Raw genomic sequence first — 16479 nt, forward strand, 5'->3', positions numbered from 1 at the left:
CAAGTGTGTTTTCTACTTTGAAAAATTAGCAGATTGATAATTTAAATGTTAATGGTTTTGTTTATCATACATTCTCAAACGGTGGAGGCTGGCCATCACTTGCTTGTGCTTTGTGTTTTTAATTAGGATTAAGATGCTATTACGTTGGTTTGAGTTGCCTAGGATTATAACTTATAAGAGCTTGACATTGATACATAGATGGTTATTTTAAAACATAAAAAATTATTTCTACCTTGCAGCATAAAGTTCTTATGGGAAAGAATTTATCGTGGAGGACCTTGCTACTGCTTTTGTACAAAAAAAAATTGTTACAGTTTCATCATATGGTGGTAGTGATATGAAGCAATAGTCCCTCTAGGGAAAGATGTTAAAAGCTAGGGTGGGACTAATAGACTCCCTTCATAGAAAGCATGGAAATTGAGAAACTACCCCCAAAACAAATTCATATTGGTTTTTTGTAGTTCGACTCGAGGTATAATTATTCTCTTCATTCATCCTTTTTGTTAATCATATTATTTAATTTTGATGATGTCTAAAATATATTTGTTAATATACATATTATTTGACACAAATTATTATCTTTTTAAAATATATATATTTGTTAAATATTATTTAAATAAAATAATATTATCTTTTTAAAATATATATGTTAAATATTATTTTAAATATTTTCAAAAACTTTACTATTCACTTTTTGAAAAATAGGGTTAATTACTATTCATCTTTTGACAAATCGATTAATTATATTATTTTGACAAAAATGATTATTTTAAATATTTTCAAAAACTTTACTATTCACTTTTTGAAAAATAGGGTTAGTTACTATTCATCTTTTGACAAATCGATTAATTATATTATTTTGACAAAAATGATTGATTGGTTGTATTATTTTGACAAATTTGATATTTATGGGTTGTCTTATTTTGACAAAATTAATATGGAGTGGTAAAATATTTAGTATAAAATCTTTACAACATATACAATATTTTAAAAGATGACATATATTTTTAGATCCATCATAAATATTATTTATAGAGATTTTTCTGTATGCAAAATTTTGATCAGAACTTATATAACATTATATGCAGAATACATCACGTGCGCTATTAAATTTTTTACACTACATTAATTATATCATATTATAATTAAACAAGAAGAACAAGATGGAGTTATGTATATATATATATATTATAAACTAGATGGAGAAAATTATTTGTTTGTTTGAAAGTTATGAACTTTGTATTAAATTGTCTACAAAAACGGTGGCTCCATGTTTGAAAAAAACAAGAAGAAAAAATCAATCTTATTTTTATCTTTTTAATTCTTATCATTTGCTGACTATTTAAATTTAAGGAGTGTGCTTATGTAAGCAATGACATCAAGAGCCTGCTTATGTAAGCGATGACATCAGGAGCGTGCTTATGTAAGCCATGACGTCAAGAGCGTGCTTATGTAAGCCATGACGTCAGCAAGGAGTGTCCAACGGGTATATTTTTGTGTATAAATAGAGGTGTTGGATGTGGAGAAAAAATCAAGAACTTGAAGAGAAAATATTTCTGTGAGCTCCAAAATTCTGAGTATTCTGCTCTTTCACTTTCAGATCTAAGTCTAGTTTTTGTTCTTACACTTTCATATCTACTCTTTGTGAGAGAATTATTGTAAAAGTGGGTTCAATTACCACTTATTCTTATTCCTTATTTTTGTGAGAGATTTTGTAAGGGTAAGGCATTTATTGTTGAGTGAGGCTCAATAGATAAGAGTAAGCCCTGTGCCAAATCCACAAGCTTGGTGGTGTATTTATTCAATTGATAGTAAAGAAATTCTCAAGGAGGTTCCTTGGGGAGTGGACGTAGGCCTGGCGTGCCGAACCACTATAAATCGCAGTGTTTGATTTTCTCTCTCTATCTCTTCTACTTTTATATTGATAATTATTATTCTGTTTGTTTTTATTTATTCAAATTCTGAATATTGTGTTATATTTAATATTGTGAAATTTTTAATAACCCAATTCACCCCCCCTCTTGGGTTGCCTAACTGGGATAACAATTGGTATCAGAGCCTAGACTCTAGTGTTTGTGACTTAACCGTCTTAGAGTAGATCATGGCAACCCCTAGTTATTCCTTACCCGAGGGACAAGCATCTAATAGGCCACCTCTATTTAGCGGCACAAATTTTAGCTATTGGAAAACTAGGATGACCATACATATTCAATCTAATGATTATGAATGTTGGAAAATTATTTGTAATGGTCCAAAAATTCCTACCAAAACTATAGATGGACTTAGGGTACCAAAACCTGAAGATGAGTGGGATGAATCAGATACTAGAATGGCCCAAATTAATGTCAAAGCTACAAACATGTTGTACTGCGCTTTAGATGCCAACGAGTTCAATAGAATTTCCACATGTAAAACCGCTAAAGAAATTTGGGACAAGCTTATAGTGACTCATGAGGGAACCGAACAAGTTAAAGAATCTAGAGTCAGTTTGCTAGTCCATAATTATGAACTTTTTAAAATGAAGCCTGATGAAACTATTCCTCAAATGTTTACTCGTTTTACTGATATTATTAATGGTTTAACTTCTCTTGGCAAAATATATACTAATGCTGAAATTGTAAGAAAAGTGCTTAGGTCATTGCCAAAAAGTTGGGAGACAAAAGTCATTGCCATTACCGAAGCCAAGGATTTATCAAAGCTAAGTCTAGATGAGTTAATGGGATCTCTCTTAACTCATGAGCTCATAATGCAAGAAGGAAAGGAAGAGGAAGACAACAACAAGAAGAAAGGAATAGCTTTCAAATCCACTTCGAAACATCAAGAGGATAACGAAGATGATTCAGATGAGGATGAGGAAATGGCATTCATCACTAGAAAGTTCCAAAGGTTTGTGAGAAAGAAACAAGGTGTACGAAATTTTTTCAGAAAAGACTTCAACAGCAGGGATTTTCAAAGAGGAGAAAATCACAAAAAATCTGAAGTAACCTGCTATGAATGCAACAAACCTGGACACTACAAATCAGAATGTCCAGAACTTAAGAAAAAATTCAAGAAGGACAAAAAGAAAGCTATGATTGCAGCATGGGGAGAAGATAGTGATGAAAGCGACACAGAAACCGAAGTTTGCAAAAACGAGGTAGCTAACCTATGTTTAATGGCACTTGGAAATGAAAATGAGGTAAATGACGAATCCTTTACATTTGATGAATTACAATTAGCTTTTGATGAATTACATGCAGAATTTAAGAAACTTAGTTTAAAAAATAATTGTCAAAAGAAAGTAATTTCAAGTTTATCAAAAGAAAATGAATCATTGACTTCCAAGATAAATGTTTTAGAAAATGAAGCCATGAAAATGAAAAAGGAAAATGAGATTTTAACTCAAAAAGAGTCTTCAATTTCTGAAAAACATTTAGTTGTATTACAAAAAGAAAACGAGTCTTTAAAAAATGAGCAAATTATTTTGAAAGAAAATATTGAAGACTTGAAAACTACTCTTTCAAAGTTCACTCAAGGTAGAGAGACTTTAGATAAAATTCTTAAAAATCAAAACCGTACTTTTGGTAGAGCCGGAATTGGATATAAACCTTTTTCAAAAGTAAAAACTGCCAAAAATGGTTTTGTATATGCATCTTCTAATCACTCTCATCTCACATGTCATTTTTGTGGAACAAAAGGTCATATTTCACCTTCATGTCCTATTAAAAGAAATCCTTTTGCTAAAATAAAAAAGATGTGGGTTCCTAAGGATATCTCAAGGGTGTCAAATTCTAACTTTTATGGACCCAAGAAAAAATGGGTACCAATAGAGAAATCAAATTTTTGTAGGTATGTTTCAAGACAAAATCTAGTAACGATAGATGGTATCTCGACAGTGCATGTTCGAGGCACATGACTGGAAATAAAGCTATGTTCGCCACACTCCAACCAAAGGATGGCGGATATGTGACTTTTGGCGACAATAGCAAGGGTAAAATCATTGGTGTAGGAAGTATTGGTAAAAATCCCTCTCCTATTATTGAAAATGTTTTATTTGTTGAAGGTTTAAAACATAACTTGCTTAGTATTAGTCAATTATGTGATAAAGGTTATAGAGTTATTTTTGAGAAAACTCATTGCACTATTGAAAATACCTTAGAAAACAAAACTTTATTTGTAGGTTATAGACATGAGAATGTATATGTGTTTGATTTACATGATTTATCTTCTCATTTTAACATTAAATGTTTATCTGCTATAAATGATAATGGTTGGCTTTGGCATAGAAGATTAGGACATGCTCATTTTGATTTAATTTCCAAGCTTTCAAAAAATGAGTTAGTCATAGGTTTACCAAAAATTGTTTTTGAAAAAGATAAACTTTGTGATGCATGTCAATTTGGAAAACAAACTAGAATTTCTTTTAAATCCAAAAATATCGTTTCAACTACTAGACCGCTTCAACTCTTGCATATTGATCTATTCGGACCATCTAGAACATTAAGTTTAGGAGGAAAATCTTATGCCCTTGTTTGTGTTGATGATTACACTAGATATACATGGGTATTATTTTTAGCACACAAAAATGAAGCTTTTTATAATTTCTCAAAACTTTGTAAAAGAATTCAAAATGAGAAAAATCTTAATATTTGTAGTATTAGAAGTGACCATGGTAGAGAATTTGAAAATGATGATTTTATTAAGTTTTGTGATGACTTAGGAATAGATCATAATTTCTCAGCCCCTAGGACTCCTCAACAAAACGGTGTGGTTGAAAGAAAAAATAGAACTCTTGAAGAAATGGCTCGTACTATGCTTTGTGAAAATAATTTGCCTAAATATTTTTGGGCGGAAGCTGTAAACACTGCATGCTATGTTATAAACCGTGCCATGATTAGACCTATTCTTAAGAAAACTCCTTACGAACTTTGGAAAGGTAGAAAACCTAATATTAGTCACTTGCGTGCTTTTGGTTGTAAATGCTTTGTATTAAATAACAATAAAGATAATTTAGGAAAATTTGATGCTAAATCAGATGAAGCTATATTTCTTGGTTATTCTATGTCTAGTAAAGCCTATAGAGTATTTAATAAAAGAACTCTACTTGTTGAAGAATCTGTGCATGTTGTTTTTGATGAATCTAACGATATTATTTCCAAGAATCTTTTAAGTAATGATATTGTAGAAAATCAACCAAGCATGGAGAGCATTTATAAAAAGGAAAATGAAGAAAATCCATTACGCGAACATGACGAAGAAATGACAATGGAGAAACTTCAAGAAATATATGCTCTTCCAGAAAATGACTCAAATCTACCAAAAGAATGGAAGTATGCTCATGGCCACCCCAAAGACCTCATCATAGGTGATGCGGCGGAAGGTATAAAAACTCGTTCCTCTGTTAGAAATATTTGTGGTAACTTGGCATTTGTTTCACAAATTGAACCAAAATCATTTTTAGAAGCTGAAAATGATGAAAACTGGATTTTAGCAATGCAAGAAGAATTAAATCAATTTGAAAGAAATGAAGTTTGGTTTTTGACCCCTCGACCTAAGGATCATCCCGTTATTGGTACAAAATGGGTTTTTCGAAATAAAATGGACGAATCTGGAGTTGTTACTAGAAATAAAGCTAGATTAGTAGCTCAAGGCTATAATCAAGAAGAGGGAATTGATTTTGATGAAACTTTTGCACCAGTTGCTAGACTTGAAGCTATTAGAATGTTACTTGCATTTGCGTGTTTTAAAGATTTTAAATTATATCAAATGGATGTTAAAAGTGCTTTTTTAAATGGGTACATTTCGGAGGAAGTCTATGTTGAACAACCTCCCGGTTTTGAAAATCATAAATACCCGGATCATGTTTTCAAACTTTCAAAAGCCTTATATGGCTTGAAACAAGCTCCTAGAGCATGGTATGAAAGATTGAGTAATTTTCTACTTGACAAAGATTTTTGTAGAGGAAAAATTGATACAACACTTTTTATAAAAATCAAAAAGGAAGATATGCTAATCGTTCAAATTTATGTTGATGATATCATTTTTGGTGCTACTAATGAAAATTTGTGCAAAGAGTTTGCTAAAGACATGCAAGGTGAGTTTGAAATGAGTATGATGGGGGAATTAAATTACTTCCTTGGTCTACAAATTAAACAAGCTAATGATGGAATCCATTTAAATCAAACGAAATATATCAAAGATCTACTCAAAAGGTTTGAAATGGAATCATCAAAGCCTGCAGCAACTCCAATGAGCACATCGATAAAAATCGACAAAGATGAGCAAGGTAAACCCGTAGATGAGAAGAAATATCGAGGTATGATTGGTTCTTTACTTTATCTTACTGCAAGTAGGCCCGACATAATGTTTAGTGTTTGTATGTGTGCACGTTTTCAATCCGCACCGAAAGAGTCACACATCATCGCAGTCAAACGCATTTTCAGATATCTTGTCGGCACTCAAAATTTGGGATTATGGTATCCTAAGGGAACCACCTTTGAACTTTTTGGTTACTCAGATGCCGACTTTGCGGGATGTAGACTTGACCGAAAAAGCACTAGTGGCACTTGTCATTTTCTTGGACACTCACTCACCTCTTGGTTTTGCAAAAAACAAAACTCAGTGGCTTTGTCAACTGCTGAAGCAGAATACATTGCCGCCGCTGGGTGTTGTGCACAATTGCTTTGGATGAAACAACAACTTCAAGATTTTGGACTTCACTATGATCATATTCCTATAAAATGTGACAACACAAGTGCCATTAACCTTTCAAAAAATCCTATTCAGCACTCACGCACTAAACACATTGAAATAAGGCATCATTTTCTGAGAGATCATGTACTCAAAGGTGACATTGAACTCGAATTTGTGCCTACAAATTGTCAATTAGCTGACATATTTACCAAGCCTCTAAATGAAGAACAATTTTGTTATATTAGAACAGAACTTGGTATAATGAATACTCCAATATAATGTTTATATTAAAAATAATTTTTTAATAATTAAATAAAATAAATATTGTAATAATAATTATTATTATAAAAAATAATAACCATAATAATAATATACATATATTTATATATATAATTTTTCTCTCTCTCTCTTCCGTTCCGTCTCTATCTCTCACCCACTCTCTCCCTTACTCTCTCTTTTTCTCCTTCTCTTGCTGTCTCGCTCTCCCCTTCTTCCTCTACCCTTAGCCGACTCCATCTCCACCCTCACCATAGCCTACAACCAACTCCACCATCCACAAAATCATCGATCACTTTCATCACTATCACCATCCATCCAAATCCCTCACTAATCTTCCACACTCCATCACTTCTCCACCCGAAATCTGCATCACCATCTTCACCGATTCATCAAGTTCCATCACCGATCCATCAAGATCCGTGACTGATCCATCAAGATCCATTGCCGATCTACAAAAATTCGTCACCGATCTACCCAATCGTCTCAATTTCTTCCGTTCATCAAGGTTATCACCGATCAACATGTTAAAATTTTTGTTGCACTGTGTTGTATTTTTTTACTTGTTATATGTGCTCCAAATTTTCTTGGATTTAATATTGGTTGCTTCTACCTTGATTGAAGTATTTGTTTTTATTTTTATTTTCTCCTTTTTTGCTAGTGCACTTGGTGTAGTTGTTTATGGCCAGATCTTAAGGGCCTTTGGTGTCATAGATTGGTAATTTATTTCTTCAATTTTATGAAATTTCTAGTGCATTAACTCAGGGGGAGACTCATATTTTGAGATTAACAATCATTATAAATATATATATATATATATATATATATATAAAAAGGCATGTGTATATTCTGTGCATAATTTTAGGGGGAGTATATATATACATTTTTTTTTCTTATCTGCCATACTCCTTATCTGCACCAACAAACAATTTTTTTGTGCAAAGTCAAAATTTAAAAAAAAATAATAATAATAATAATAAATACATAAAGGAAGAAATGCTCACAATTTTATTTCAGAAAAAGAAAATATTACTCGATTACAGGTAAATTTTCAGAAGGTTTCACAGATTTTTTCTTTTTCACTTCTCTCAACAATTTTTCATGAGCCTCTGTTACATGCCTCTCTCTATTTTCGATTTCTGTGAGTCTTGGCATTATCACCGTTGCATAATACTGCACTGCATTCTCCAACTGTGCATTTTTTCTTTTTAGCTCTTTCTTCTCCTTACACATATTCACTACTTGTTGTTTTAACAAGCACACCTCATCTCTCCATTGCTGATTTTCTTGTACTCTTGCTTGTAATCGTCGCGCCATATTGGAAACTGCAGTCATGGCCTGTGTACTAAGAGCCATAGTGTGATTAATAGCATCGAAATCATTTCGATTGCCAAGACCACTAGAACCCTCATTTACAGGCATAGCATGTGCCTGCGTCACTGGTACTCTCTCATTTGCCTGCATTACAAGCACCTCATGCAGGTCCGACTCATTGATAGACAAGGTAAGGAATGACATGATTACAAAAGGAGCTAAAACAAATTTTTCTCTCAAACACTTGATGATTTTGTATCTTTGCCTCTGATCTGTATCACTTTTTATACACTCCATTGCTCCATTCCTCGATGCATATCTGCTATATCTGGTCAAATCTTTTGTTTGTCCATACTTCCTGCGCTCGAGATGCTCCAAAATCCCCATACTGATTCCGACAAGACAGACGGCCCATTATTTTATTTTTGGCCACCCAGATTATTATATCCACTGTGTTTGTTTCTTATCTTCATCTTTATTTTGCTGATGTCAAAGGGGGAGAAAAAATATGATTTTGAAAATTATATGTTGCAGGGTTACCATTATCAAAATTACCATTATCAAAATTATATGTCGCAGGGTTGTCAAATATTTTGTCAAATTTATTTTGTGTCAAATCCATACAAATATTGCCATCATCAAAAAGGGGGAGATTGTTAATCATATTATTTAATTTTGATGATGTCTAAAATATATTTGTTAATATACATATTATTTGACACAAATTATTATCTTTTTAAAATATATATATTTGTTAAATATTATTTAAATAAAATAATATTATCTTTTTAAAATATATATGTTAAATATTATTTTAAATATTTTCAAAAACTTTACTATTCACTTTTTGAAAAATAGGGTTAATTACTATTCATCTTTTGACAAATCGATTAATTATATTATTTTGACAAAAATGATTATTTTAAATATTTTCAAAAACTTTACTATTCACTTTTTGAAAAATAGGGTTAGTTACTATTCATCTTTTGACAAATCGATTAATTATATTATTTTGACAAAAATGATTGATTGGTTGTATTATTTTGACAAATTTGATATTTATGGGTTGTCTTATTTTGACAAAATTAATATGGAGTGGTAAAATATTTAGTATAAAATCTTTACAACATATACAATATTTTAAAAGATGACATATATTTTTAGATCCATCATAAATATTATTTATAGAGATTTTTCTGTATGCAAAATTTTGATCAGAACTTATATAACATTATATGCAGAATACATCACGTGCGCTATTAAATTTTTTACACTACATTAATTATATCATATTATAATTAAACAAGAAGAACAAGATGGAGTTATGTATATATATATATATTATAAACTAGATGGAGAAAATTATTTGTTTGTTTGAAAGTTATGAACTTTGTATTAAATTGTCTACAAAAACGGTGGCTCCATGTTTGAAAAAAACAAGAAGAAAAAATCAATCTTATTTTTATCTTTTTAATTCTTATCATTTGCTGACTATTTAAATTTAAGGAGTGTGCTTATGTAAGCAATGACATCAAGAGCCTGCTTATGTAAGCGATGACATCAGGAGCGTGCTTATGTAAGCCATGACGTCAAGAGCGTGCTTATGTAAGCCATGACGTCAGCAAGGAGTGTCCAACGGGTATATTTTTGTGTATAAATAGAGGTGTTGGATGTGGAGAAAAAATCAAGAACTTGAAGAGAAAATATTTCTGTGAGCTCCAAAATTCTGAGTATTCTGCTCTTTCACTTTCAGATCTAAGTCTAGTTTTTGTTCTTACACTTTCATATCTACTCTTTGTGAGAGAATTATTGTAAAAGTGGGTTCAATTACCACTTATTCTTATTCCTTATTTTTGTGAGAGATTTTGTAAGGGTAAGGCATTTATTGTTGAGTGAGGCTCAATAGATAAGAGTAAGCCCTGTGCCAAATCCACAAGCTTGGTGGTGTATTTATTCAATTGATAGTAAAGAAATTCTCAAGGAGGTTCCTTGGGGAGTGGACGTAGGCCTGGCGTGCCGAACCACTATAAATCGCAGTGTTTGATTTTCTCTCTCTATCTCTTCTACTTTTATATTGATAATTATTATTCTGTTTGTTTTTATTTATTCAAATTCTGAATATTGTGTTATATTTAATATTGTGAAATTTTTAATAACCCAATTCACCCCCCCTCTTGGGTTGCCTAACTGGGATAACACTTTTCATTCTTTGTCAACTATATCTGTCTATATGTGCTAAAAAGGTGTCAACAATTTGCACCATAATGAATTTATACCAGTTCTACAAAAACAGATGTTATTTGCTTAGTTGTTTATTTTATTTACTTAACTTGTTCACATATTTAATTGCTTAATTATTTAATTTTCTTATTTATCTTAAGATTTTGGTTGTCTTTCATTTATGGGAGACAAAAAAGAACAATGGGGTTCCTGCTAGTCGGTCACAAATGTGGATGGCCGCATACATGAAAGATGGGACGTCAAATAGTGATTCAGTTAATGAGGTTCTGGTATGTGATACTACTTTATCTTTGGACTTTTAATATGATTTATATTTATATTGGAGGCTAATTATTGAATTCAAACTTGCATACTCAAATGAATGAGTTAGCAGAGCACATGAAGGGATCTTCTACTGACTCTACAGCATTACAGGAGCAAATCTTCACACAAGTTATGGGCCCAGAGCGACCTAGCCGTGTTCGGACATTTGGATTGGAACCGTCACCCACTGATGTTTTTGGAGGTGGATATAGGCGGTCACAAGAGCAGAATCGTCTCTTCCAAACTCAAGTTCAGGAACAAGTTCAAGAGCAACTTTAACGGTATCAAATGCAGTTTGAGTTGAAGATGAATGAAGTAATGGAGAAACAAATTCAGGCTATACGCACAGATTTTCAATCACGAATTCAGTTTTTGGAATCTCAATTGCAAGCTGCAGGCGTGCCTGTTGATCCAGTTGTTGTACCATCAAACCCCTTGCATAGGCAACAGGTATTTTAATTATTTTTACTAGTTATTACTTTAAATTGCCTAGAGATAATATACAACTTAAGTCTCGTATTGAATGATAGGTGGTGGATTCACTTAGTAGTCATCCCACTGTTCGGCCAATGTCACATCAATAACAATCTCATGCATTTTCATCCCAAGAGGTGAGCAATCATTTAATCAAAGCTTTTTTGACATATAACATATCTTATTAATTACAATACTTGCTCTTATTAAATATAGGTTCACCTTTCAAAGAAAGAGAAGAAGAATAAGAAGAAGAAGAAGAACTAACAAGGTAAAAGTACTAATATCACTAGTTCGTGGTTTATGTTCATTTGATTTGTAAGACATTGTTGGTTCTGAAATTAGGGTTTTGGTTGTTACTATTGTGACTAGTGACTAAATTTGGGTACTTTTGGGGATGGAAAATTGACAATCTTTGTTAATGTATTCACTGTTTGATTTCCAAGCAACATTAAGAAGAAATACAAGAACTTGGAAGCTCACAAGAAGTTTGGGTTAGAAAGGTAGTTGTGATGTGAGGCTATTAATCTTTCTTTCATTTTCCATGTGTATATTGATATCTAACTGGTGTGTTAGTGTAATTTTTGCTTGAGAAGCTCCAGACATGAGAACTCTTTTTTGGTCAGTGTCTGAGTCCTATTCTATATTTATCAAAAGACCTCGTTTTCATTTTCTACATTCATCTGAGTTTCTGGTTGCTAGTGATTCTTCTAACTTTCCAAAACGATCTGAGATAGGCTTTTCCCCAAACCATTGACCCTTGTTCGGGAGGGAAACGTTGATTCATTCAATGGAGCTTTATAAGTAACCCTGAGGCTGGTGTGAGATCAGCTAGCAACTTTGTCAAGCCAACACTACTTCTTACTGATTTATATGATGTCTTGAACACTTCAGTTGCATACACAAACTGATATTTTCTACTGTCCAAGTGCGAGCTTTGGACAAATTTAGTTGTCATCCATGGTTTATGGTGGACCATCTATGTAACTTATGGTGGCTTATGCATAATCATGTGATTTTCAAATATTGACTTAGCTGTTGGCTAATCATGAGAGCTTAATCAGAGTAGTGAATGTTTGTCGTCCCCACACCAATTGAGTGTTGGAAGCCTACAACTTTTACATTAAAGGGGTGACCATTTATGAAGTCATCTTTGCATTTGAAGCTTTGAATTTGGGCTCAGAGGTTTGCTTTCATTGTTGTACTTGAAATCTCTCTTGCTATGTAATGGCTGCCAAAATGTGCACTCAGCAACATGTGCACTCTTAGAGATAGTCTTCATAACTACAGATAAATGTCATAATCATTTTAAGAAGTTGTTTGTCTTGGATTAGGTTTGAGCAGTACTATGTTTTTTTCCTTCAGTCTACAAATATTTGTCAAACCAACTCTGAATAAAGCATTAGCTTCTGATTTGAGTGTGGGAAGAATGATTTTGACTTGTGCTTTTGCTGCAGATCCAGATGATCCACTGAAGACTACTGATCAGACCAGGCATCTTGGCTTAATCGTATGTTCTCTGTAGTCATTAAAATTTGAACATAAAATTTGCAATGGAGTTCTTATCTTTAATGTACTGCAAAGATTTTTAATTTTTGTGGAAAATCCTCTTTATGAGATTTTTAAAAAAAATCTGAATTGAAAAATTCTTACATTTTTGTTTTGATTAAGTTTTAATTAGGGTAAAGAACTGGAGTATTTAGACTAACTGAAACCATGAAATACCTTGGCCGGGACATAGATAACAAGTTTTATATGTAGTAGGCTCCTTTTATAAAAGTTCAGTAGCTTGGTATGTTCAACAAGAAATTTGGTTTCATAAATGAAGCTTTGCATTGTTTCTTTTTGTTTTTTTGTTTTTTTTAAATTTTTTTTATTAAGCAGGCAACAAGTTTTGCTGCATCTTTGGGAGAGCATCAAATTATGCATGAGTCTTTAGGTTTTGATACTGCAAATTCTTTTTTCTCAACACTTAAATGGGAAACAAGGGTTATTATGGGCTTTGTATTTGTTGGAGTTTTTGAAAAGAGTTTTCTATTCTAGAAGTCACGTAAAACAGAAAATAGAATTGAAAATTTGTAGTTCATTATTCTCAAGAACTATTTTCAGGAAAAAAAAAAAAGGAGTTAAAAAAGAACCAGTTTTCAGAGAAACACCAGAATTCTGTTCTGTTTTTTTTTTTTAGCCAGAAATACTAAAGAATAAAAATACCGTCTCATAATTTTCAATTTTCAGAAAATTGAAAATTATATTAGTGAAGTTTTGGCTGTTATATAATTTTTCCGATGTTTTGATTCAAAAGGTTTGATGGAAATTGGTGGTGCATCATGTGAGGTGGATTTTATTTAAGGAGTACTGCTTCTTTTATATAAAATTGGATAAAATATCTTGGAAAGTATTCTTAGAAGTGCCATCCAAAAGTTGTATATACTTTTCCTATCCCAAAAGATGAGAAGAGAAGTTGCAATACTTTGAAGAATTCTTGGTTAAATATTTGTTGTTGGTTCTATTGCAGGTGTGTAGGGGAACTGTCGTGATGCTTGTATCAGCTACTGATGAGATTGCGAATCCTTTCATCCAGCCAGATGGGGCTTAAATCTTTGGACTTATTATGTAGCTGTGTGACACCCCTGTTCTGTATTATACTAATTGGTCCTTAATGTGTATACGATTATGTGTTTGTTATGGTTTTGTATGCCATTATGTGAAAATATGTGGTTTTGAATTTCTATCTGTTCACCGTAGGAATATCTGTTTGATTTTACCACTTCAAAAATTAAATTGGAGGCCTTATCGGCCACGGAACCCGAAATTGATTACGCCATTGTGATAGGCATAATTTTTAGAGCCTACGGTGAAATTTAATTGAAAATTGATTTGGGTTAGATTAAACCGATTAAATTGATGAATTAGAGCCCAACTATTCTATTATTATAATCTTGGCCTTAGTGGATTTTGTTGTCAAGCTTTAAACACTCAATCTCTCCCTCCCTAGTCTCATTTTGACTGATATTAAACTCAAAGAAGAGAAGAGAGGGCCGATTGTAGAGAGAGAAAGGGAGAGACTTGTGTAATTTGGGCTCAAGACTTGGGAATTTGAAGATCTAGCTCAAGATTTGGCTAGAGCTTGAGTGTTGAAGCTCTTAGGTGAGTGAATTCATGGACTCTTGTTGTAATTTGTAAGTTCAAAGTTGAAAGAATGTTAAAGAACATGGAAGGAGTTGGTTTTGATGAATTTGAAGACTATATATGCATGCATGTATGAATTTTTTTGAATTTGCATATTTGAGCTTGAATCACATGACTCATGTTGCAATTTTGGTTGAAATCCATGTATTTGACCATCTTTTCATCATATGAGATGAGGATGAAGGTTATATGTCACATGCATGTACAATCCATGGAAGTAGAAGCTTTGAATGCATGAAATGGTTACATTGGTAATGAATTGGTGGAAAATGAGCCATGCATGTAAATAAATTATGAAATTGAACTTCAATATGTTGTAATTCTATGTTTGTACCATGTTAATACATGATTATGCTAAGTTTGGACCGAAATCATGCATTTAGAGCCTTTGAATGTCAAGATGGAGCTCAAGAAATCAATCTGGAAAACCCAGATTTTCGATGTCCGCTCGAGCGGGTGAAGTGACGCTCGAGCGAAGAAATCGAGCTCCCAGCATTTTCTGCAGACATGGTTACCGCTCGAGCGGGGAAGTCGACGCTCGAGCGTGGGAGCTATTTTGACAGGCCTTCCGCTCGAGCGCCCTATTTAACGCTCGAGCGTATTTTTCATGCAACCAGTACTTTTGCAGGCCTTAAGGGTCCGCTCGAGCGGGTAAGTCCACGCTCGAGCGGGGACCCTGTTTTCTGAAATTTCGTTCATGCATTCTGTGTTTCGTTTTCCATTCTGTTTCACTTGTAATCACTCTTAGGCATGTGTTAAATGGCGTAAATGAGTTAATGAGATAAGAATAAAGCCTAAAGAGGAATACGTGAATTAAAGAATGGATTGAACTGTTAGTGACCCTCTTGTGTTCATGAAATGTGTAGGGTCAAGCTCCAGGGCAAATCCACAAGCCGATCACTGTGAGTAATATCGATATTTGAATGCTTGTGAATGTCCAATTGTTTACCCCATTTTTAAGCCTTATGAACTGCTAATTGGGATTGTGGACGTAAGTCCAATATGAATGCATAAATGGGCCAAAGGCCGTTTTGACATAAATGAATGGGCCGAAGGCCGTTTTGATATAAATGAATGGGCCGAAGGCCGTTTTGATATAAATGAATGGGCTAAAAGCCGTTTTGATGTAAATGAATGGGCCAAAGGCCGTTTTGATGTAAATGAATGGGCCAAAGGCCGTTTTGATATAAATGAATGGGCCAAAGGCCGTTTTGATGTAAATGAATGGGCTAAAGGCCGTTTTGACATAAATGGATGGGCCAAAGGCCGTTTTGACATGAATGAGTGGGCCAAAGGCCGTTTTGACGTAGATGCAAATCAGAATGGGCCAAAGGCCAACATGTTAGAACTATAGTCACTTGATCTAGACTCCGTATAATGTACATATTGTTTATATGACTTCTGTGTTTGATATTATTCACTGGGCTATCGCTCACGCTCATTCATGTGTTTGTAGGTGAGCCAAGGGAAGTCCAAACCCAGCCCCAATGAAGTCTGCTAGGAAAAATCCGAGTTTTGAGGAAGTCAGCCTTGCGTCTCACTTTTGAGACTTGCCTTGCCCTTTTGTTATGTAATTATATTTTGCCTCGCCGGCAAGGACTTTATGTATATCTGTCGGTAATTAGTCTGCCATAGGTTGGCTCGTTTTGGATGATCCTGTCTGTAATGGACTTTGTGAAACTATACTTTTGACGTGGGTTATTAACGTGACTGAATATGGTCTGTTGATGCGCATATAAGCACGGCTCTATGGACAAAGTTTTCAAATTCTGCTTCCTTTTTGGCCCCCTTTACTCTGATGTCTTAGTCTGTTTTGATTGAGGCCGTAGGTAATCTTAGGGTTACTGGCCGGTCACGTCCTTAACCCATAGGGGCAGGTTCGGGTCGTGACAAGCTGCCTTCTTAACATTTGGTTTTTTCTCATTTAAGATATTCTAGAGTTTAAATTTAGTTTCTGTTTTGTCTACTTGAATGTCATTGTCTATTAATGTGAAATAGTAGCAAATGCCA

General features: G+C 33.4%; 1 protein-coding gene and 1 long non-coding RNA gene across 2 annotated transcripts; both read left to right on the forward strand.

The window, feature by feature from the left end:
• The first annotated feature begins 1106 nt into the window (after positions 1–1106).
• LOC145821088 (uncharacterized) lies at positions 1107–4419 on the forward strand. Its single transcript, XM_082917677.1, has 2 exons — positions 1107–3178; positions 3876–4419. Exons 1-2 carry the CDS (start codon positions 2102–2104, stop codon positions 3903–3905), a joined length of 1107 nt encoding a protein of 368 aa, XP_082773803.1. The 5' UTR covers positions 1107–2101; the 3' UTR covers positions 3906–4419.
• Positions 4420–11237: 6818 nt separating this feature from the next.
• Positions 11238–13838, forward strand: LOC145821089 (uncharacterized). The gene is made up of 4 exons (XR_014363133.1): positions 11238–11417; positions 11497–11551; positions 12738–12790; positions 13796–13838. It is a non-coding gene; the product is annotated as an uncharacterized LOC145821089 (long non-coding RNA).
• The last annotated feature ends 2641 nt before the right edge of the window (positions 13839–16479 follow it).

The sequence above is a fragment of the Camellia sinensis genome, chromosome 3 (genome assembly GCF_055761805.1).
Source record: "Camellia sinensis isolate YWXY chromosome 3, ASM5576180v1, whole genome shotgun sequence".
NCBI lineage: Eukaryota > Viridiplantae > Streptophyta > Magnoliopsida > Ericales > Theaceae > Camellia > Camellia sinensis.

Bases quoted from the DNA above. Each gene is read 5' to 3' on its own strand.
- LOC145821088 (XM_082917677.1), top strand. From the start codon at position 2,102: ATGGCAACCCCTAGTTATTCCTTACCCGAGGGACAAGCATCTAATAGG. The intron at 3,179-3,875 runs GTAAATGACGAA...GTATCTCGACAG, and splicing joins CACTTGGAAATGAAAATGAG to TGCATGTTCGAGGCACATGA.